Source organism: Nicotiana tomentosiformis, chromosome 2, assembly GCF_000390325.3.
Source record: "Nicotiana tomentosiformis chromosome 2, ASM39032v3, whole genome shotgun sequence".
Lineage (NCBI taxonomy): Eukaryota > Viridiplantae > Streptophyta > Magnoliopsida > Solanales > Solanaceae > Nicotiana > Nicotiana tomentosiformis.
Window position 1 is genome coordinate 150316441 of NC_090813.1, and position 7478 is coordinate 150323918.

The following is a 7478-nucleotide window of genomic DNA, read 5'->3' on the forward strand; positions in this document are numbered from 1 at the left end:
GATTTTTTCGGTTCTTTTAAAATTCATGTTTTGAAAATTTCTGTTTGGATGGTTTTGAAACAATAGTTGTTTCAGATTAACACAATGAATAAAGAAAATAATCAATTTTTAGAAGTTTATTTGAGTTATTGTATACCGTTTTATAAAATAATTAGAAAAATTAATTTCCATACAAGGAGATAGGTGTAAGGAGCATCTTGCGATGGAGGCACGCCTATGAGAAGTTATTACGGTAGTTTGGTTCACATGTTAGTTATGTGGAGATTATAATGTGCAGATTATTTATGTGGTGTTTAATAATGAATGAGTTGTTATGTGATAATTAGTTGTTATGTGATAATTAATAATAAAAAAATTGTTACACATGAATTATCTACTTTAAAATGGTAATTTTATAATTAAGTACTTTATTCCCCGAATAACTTCATGTTTTATCTCGCATAAAAATATATTTACTGTCCTCAACTAATTGAATATTGCATTATTATGTTGTGATAATTCTTTTTATAACTAACCAAATATTATAATATCTACAAAAATTTATATTATAATTAATTATTTCAATACCATCAACCATACGACTTCTTATAGCAAGAGCGAAGAGCAATAAAAAGGTAAAGAAATTAATAGAAATGCAATCGCTAAAGCAGTTTATTATCAACCATAGTTTTCATCACTTTAACCTTTGTCTCTACATTATTAAATAAACACGATTAGACAATAATCACGATTCACAAAACATAATCCCCTTGCTCCTCCGACATTCCATCTATACTAATCTCTGTATTATAAAATTAAAAAATTGATAGGGCGCTTAGAAATGTCCTGTGTGTCAGAAAAAACTGATGCAGCAATCATTGTACCTAATGCTTTAACGCGTACACTTTACCAACTTTTTCGAGAAAAGAATGTGGCGGTGCATTAGAGCAAGAATTATTTTAACCAAAAAAAAAAAACTCAATCTTGAAATCATCTTCCATTCTAAGATCACACCCTTTTCAGTTCATCTTGTAAAAAAATTCAAGAATTTCCCAAATCAAGAATTGCTTCTCATTTGTTTAAGTAATGGATCTGCCACCAGAGGAGCTTCAATTCTTGACTATACCTGATATTTTCAAAGAATCAATCTCCATACCCAAAAGATCCCCAAAAACTTTCTACCTCATTACCCTTACAATAGTATTCCCTTTGTCTTTTGCAATCTTGGCTCATTCTTTGTTCACTCACCCCATCATTACTCAGCTTCAAGAAAACCCCAATTCATCTCATGCCTCACAATGGACAAAGCTCATTGTTTTCCAGTTCTGTTACCTGCTTTTCTTGTTTGGTTTCTCTTTGCTTTCAACTGCTGCTGTTGTTTTCACTGTGGCATCAATTTACACCTCAAAGCCTGTGTCTTTTTCCTCCACCTTAGCTGCTATTCCCAGTGTTTTCAAGAGGCTTTTTATTACTTTCATTTGGGTTTCTCTTTCTATGTTGGCTTATAACACTGTTTTCTTGATTTTTCTTGTGCTTTTGATTGTGGCAGCAGATACCCAGAATGTGGTTTTGTTCCTCTTTTCATTCTTGGTTGTGTTTGTGCTCTTCCTTGTAGTGCATGTTTACATCAGTGCATTATGGCATTTGGCTAGTGTGGTGTCTGTTCTTGAACCTGTTTATGGTATAGGAGCTATGAAGAAGAGTTATGAGTTGTTGAAAGGGAGGACAGGGATGGCATTTTTCCTTGTTTTCGGGTACTTGTCGATTTGTGGGGTGATTAATGGGTTTTTTGGGTCAATTGTAGTGCATGGAGGTGAAAGTTATGGTGTGTTTTCAAGAATTGTGGTTGGTGGATTCTTGGTTGGAGTATTGGTGATTGTGAATCTTGTGGGGCTTTTGGTACAAAGTGTGTTTTACTATGTTTGCAAGAGTTATCATCATCAGGGGATAGACAAGACTGCTCTGTATGATCATCTTGGTGGATACCTTGGGGAGTATGTGCCGTTGAAAAGCAGTGTTCAGATGGAGAACTTGGAAATGGGTGCCTTGGCACCATGATGGTGAGAATGGTTAGATCCTTGTGCTTTCATTTGATTTTGTTGCATGATATGTAAGCAAGAGTTAGTGTAAAGACATTAGCTTTTCTAGTAGGTTGTTGTGTTTGGACACTTGAATATGTTCATTTTACATAATAAGTCATGGTTCTATGTTCTTTGCGCTTTTTTATGAACTCCATTAATACCGAAGGTCTTTGTTCCTTGTACTTGTTAAAATATTTTTAGTATTGGTATTAGTATTCTTATTTTAATGTCAATAAGCATTATTTTATGTGATTGTTCCGATGTGATTTTTTTCTGCCTGAGGACCTGTGTAAATTATATAGTGCATATGATTGGTTCGCTGCTGTTTATAGAAGGAAAGTTATACCCTTTTTTGTTGTATCAATTGAGATAAATTTCTTTAACTTTGTCTTTTATGTTGTACTTAATGTCAAGTCTTCTCCTTGGTTTCCAGTGATTATATCTCCTTAGAATCCCATTGGAGATGGAACTTCAATTTATTAACTATGATTGAGTGATATAAATGGATATGAGAATAAATAAGGATAGGCCTACCTGCAGTAACTGAGTTGGTACTTCTGCTCTTTCAACCTCACCAAACCTCTGCTCTGCCCTATAACTGATTTCTTTCTTTTTTTCTTAAGGATTGGAATGGTATCTTTCTATGATAGTCTAACTAGCTCAACCCCTTTGTTGGGCAGTGTACTTGAAAAACAAAATAGAAGTAAAGGCGAGGGATCGCCTCGTTTGTCAGAACCACAGCTCATTGTATGATTCTTTTGTTGAGTTAGGGTGCTCAAACATCTTATACTCTGTTTAACATGTAAACTGTAAGAACTGTCTTCGACTCGGTTTAGTGAATTGATTATTCTTTTAGTGATAATTTGCTAACAGCATATTTCTTGGCTTCTGGTTATGCACAAGTTCAGTTTAATTAAGTGTACACAGCTTTTACTAGTAAAATAGTTTTGCTAGGAAGACATGGAATGCTTTGTATACTAACTTAAAGTAGCTAATCCATGTTCTATCTTTCTTCCTTCTCCTTTTTCCTCTGGTTATTAGTATTTTCCGTGGAAACTCCAATCCGACCTCAACTATTAGATCCATCAGCTGTGGTTTCATTTGGATGTGATTCACCCAGTTCTTGATGTGGTTTTCAGTTGCAAGTTTCGACTACTTTATAAAATCAGACCTTGATCCCTTGTTTGGTGCTGGTACTCAGTACACATGTATAGACTGTCCTGGGAATGAGATACTGAACGTAAATCTGTTGATTAGATATGGTAGATTGAGGAATGATCAGCTACAAGTATATGAAAATATTGTCGCTTCAATGCATTATGGCATGGAAAGAGGAGTGATCCCTCTATTTGATTCTGAGTTGTCATACTACTGTGCCTGAATATGCTTTAATATGGACACCAAGTGATAGCTAAGATGCTTAGAAAATATGTTGGTTTCTAAGCTCTTAGAAGTCTTCACTAAGATGCTATCGGAAGGAGAAAATAAGATTTGGGAGGGAAAAGTTAGAGAGATGCTATAGCAGTTTACCTTAAAAGAGACTTAAAATAGTTCTGTCAACAAGGGGCTATGGAAAATAATTTGGAAAAGTAGAGCTCCATATATAGTTGCCATCTTTTGTCGGCTGGTTAGTTATTTTGTCGGGTGATTTGTTATAATGCTGTTTTAACTTAATTTAACTTGTAGAACCAGGGGTTGAATGTTTTTGACGCTATGTGCGAAAGGGAGATTGAGGATATTAATCAATTATTCCTTTATTTGGTAACTCAATTATGACCTCTTTCTAAAAATATTTTCTTAGTTGGAGATGGACAGTACCGAGGACAATCAAGGATCTTCTTCTCTTTTGGCCCAGTAAGGGACTTAGCAAGAATATGAAAAGATTACGGAACAGTATACTGATAAAAAAAAAATATGGAACAGTATTTCAGCATGTATATGCTGAGTAGTTTAGAGCTTAGAAGGAAATATATCAAAGATGATTCTGAAAAGCTAATCGAGACAATGCACAAACTCAAATAAATTAATATGACAATTATAATGTCCTTTTGGCATATTATAGTAGTTCTAGGTGAAGGTTAAAAGGTGTTAAATTCTTAACTTCTCTAACAGGAATGGTGAAGGGGCTGACTATTGTAATAAGTATTCTACGTATGCAAAATGATCTTAGTTCTATTTTTTATTAATAAAATTGTTTCTTTACTTATTGGGAAAAGAGATGCAAAGCACCCGCATCAGAGCATCTAGTGGCAATTAAAATCAGAAACCCGAAGTTCATTCTCACTTCAAGAAATTTAAGCGCTAGGATAAGTTGCCTCATGAACGCCTTTAAACACTGATTTCTTCTATCGCATTGTCATAGTATATGAGAACTTCATCCTTTTTCTCTCTTCATGCTGGTTAGGGCTTGCAGCCTACTAGGTTTTTGTGTGTATCAATATCCTGTTAGAAACTTGACACCTATAGGTAACAAAGCAACATTATATTTTTATTACTTGTCGAAAAAAGTAGTGTCTTCTTTTCATGCCTCGCGCGGATAATTCATTGTATGAAAGCTTTTACTGGATTGCAAGGAGACTGTCAACAATTGATTGATATGCCATTCAAGAAGCTTCAGTTTGAGAGCTATAATGATAGATCACCCTGATGCAAAGCTAAAGCACCGTTATGGATGAAAAAAATTGCAACCGCAGGAGATTCGAAGGTGTATATCAAAATCAATTTTGTCTCAACTCAAACTAGTTGGGGTCAGCCATATGTATCCTCTTTATTTCTATTTGGGTGGACCCTCCTTTGTAAGCACGTTTCAATTAATTTAATATTTAAGATTCAGCATATGACAATTTTTACACTATAGTTTGTGTTGGTAAGCAAGCTAGAACAACATTTTTCCTTTATCTGGGCTTGGGATCAGACACACGAACTTCACTATTAACCCAAAGCTAACGTACTGTTCACTGATAATTGAAATCCCAATATGGGAGTCCCCATGCTGCCTGGAAGAGTTGAACTTGAGCTCCCTATGTGAGGTGTAAGAATAATTTCTGCACCCACTACTCTTTTGTGATAGTGAATGCATTTGTCTTGCTTGTTAGTGCTTGACTAATAAATTAGAAAGATCTTTTCTTGCGGAAGTGAGTGCTTGCTATGGTAGAGTTTTTTTTTTTTTTTAATAACCGTGGGGTCTGGGCCGGCTTCTGTGCGACTCGATTAATTCCACGAGATAATTGCTACCTCCCACCAACAACAGGTACCAGGTAACTCTGTCCACCAAGGCTTGGACAAATGCGGAGTGTTTTTTTGCCTCCGCTGGGATTCGAAAGGAAACTGTCCATGCCCGGGTAAAGAAAAAGTTCATAAGATCTCAAAATGATCTTCCAGCTCTAATAGTTCTATTTCCATTGAGGAGTGAATTGACTAATCCAATAGTTCTATTTCCATCGAGGATTGAATTGACTAATCCTTTTATTTCGAGCGGAGAATCTAATAGGAATATTGCTGTGGATATTTTGACCAAGGATAGACATTCCCTGTCCTCGGCATGCACATTGATGGACAGTTTGTGAAAGGAGAATTATCTGGCTTTGTTAGTACTTAGCTATCATGACTTAGCATATTGAGGCTACCATTGGGCTCCGAGTTATTTTCATTAACTATCAGCTTGCACTCTAGTGACCACATGGTCCAAGTTTGATGAGGAATGTGAAAATCTTATAATAGCACATGGCTTGCAAGCGATGGGTAGCGCTTGCCATATGCAGCGCCACACATAATTGGCTCGTGTAAAGAGAAGCTCTTCGAGCTTTCTTCGCATGCTTGAGCGCATCCCCTTTCTATTACTTAGGTTGTCAAATTTTCTTTAGTTCCTATATGACTATAATATTAATAATAGGGGGGTACGGGGCGCTAGTGAGCAACAAATCTAAAGGGCTATCCCTTCTTAGGCCGGATCTTCCAATCTTTTCACAGATCACTTAGCCCGCTCCTTTAAAGGGCAGCGGCTTGAAATCTTACCTTATTATTAGAGAATAAACTATATGCTTTGGGCACTTATATTGGTTTAACAATGGCAACTTTTGGATGTCCAGGTTCTCACAATTGCTTTGAGGCTGCATAGATGTTTCTCTTTGCAGTTCCTTTGGGTGTGCCTTTCTTAACACTTAGCCACCCTTGGGCTTTGCAAGTTATTTCGGTTAACTGCAGTTGGTTTGCACTGCTAAGTAGTCCAAGTCTGATGAGGAACATGATACTGCTACAATCCCACATGGCTTGTTAAATATATGCCTTAATCATTTATCTTGGGCTGCTAATTGTAACTTCTAGACATGCAAGTTCTCGCAGTTGGTCTTATGGTGAAGTGCTAGCTGAGTAGACTGTTTGGAATGCATATTTTGCTGGTCAATTAAGGATGCCACAATTGGAGCTACTTTTCTTTTGGTGACCCTAATGTGTATTCATGATTAGATGTTTGACATTTCACTTACAGACATTGATTGTTGATACAACAAATAGAGAAAAGACAAAGGTGGCAGGACAGTAAGAAGAGATCGGAGCAAGCATTTGATCGTCTTTTTTATTCTCTTCGACCTTTTGATAGTATTCAAACTAGAATTTCTGTGGTTTGATTTCTTTCTAGTTTCTTGGTTCTCCTTGATGAGTTTGCATGTATTTAGCCTGAAGCATTTACCTCAGCTTGATTGTGGGTGAATGACATGAGAATTGTACTAATTGGAAGTGTTTAGCATCTTTTTTAGCAGTTTCTTCTGTAATAGAGTTTTAAATGTAGTATTTGAATTCCAAAAATTATGCTCTCTTGACCTGTTTGTTATCATAACAGGTTGTGCTATGATGATACCAAATTGTGGCAGAGCTGAAGATTGCCCTCATAATCAGAAAATCTAGCTATTTCTCTGCTCTCTATTCAATCTTGAAGGATAAAATAGACTACAAACTTTATCTGTCTTAGCTTTTTTGATAGGTTACTTTTTCTTTCTTGGCTTAGCTTCTGGTTACATGGTGATAGAAAGAACCAGAAGCAGAAAGTATAGAACATTGCACTCTTGTTTTAATTGGATTGCTCAGCTGGATCTACTATTTGAGTTTTGGTTTATGTTAATGTCATACCTTAAAAAGTCCAGAATATTGTACTTGTTGGGTTTGAATTGCTTAACGAAATCATGATCAGTTTCGTTTACTAGTTGAGTCTTGGTTTATGTCATTGCTCACGTTGGCATTTTGAACGGTACTGCTAATTTATAAGACATTTAAAAGTAAAGAAAACGGAAGAAGAAATATTCGTATAGTGATTAATGAAACAGGTTTTTATGTCCATTAATTTGTTCAGAAACGATGAGAAGCTGATTCATACCAAAAAGTTTTCTGTGATTTGATTTACACATGACATGATTTCGTTGCAGT

The 7478-nt window shown here is 35.8% G+C and overlaps 1 protein-coding gene across 5 annotated transcripts; it reads left to right on the top strand.

The window, feature by feature from the left end:
* The first annotated feature begins 815 nt into the window (after positions 1-815).
* LOC104120320 (uncharacterized) lies at positions 816-7254 on the top strand. 5 transcript variants are annotated; one of them, XM_009632061.4, is made up of 2 exons: positions 816-2048; positions 6149-6957. In XM_009632061.4, exon 1 carries the CDS (start codon positions 1066-1068, stop codon positions 2035-2037), a length of 972 nt encoding a protein of 323 aa, XP_009630356.1. In that variant the 5' UTR covers positions 816-1065; the 3' UTR covers positions 2038-2048; positions 6149-6957. The 5 variants fall into 5 exon arrangements, with proteins under 5 accessions (XP_009630356.1, XP_018634599.1, XP_009630357.1 ...); XM_018779083.3 differs by having other exon boundaries at positions 816-2039; positions 6547-6957; XM_009632062.4 differs by having other exon boundaries at positions 816-2039; positions 6149-6530.
* The last annotated feature ends 224 nt before the right edge of the window (positions 7255-7478 follow it).

Bases quoted from the DNA above. Each gene is read 5' to 3' on its own strand.
- LOC104120320 (XM_009632061.4), top strand. From the start codon at position 1,066: ATGGATCTGCCACCAGAGGAGCTTCAATTCTTGACTATACCTGATATT.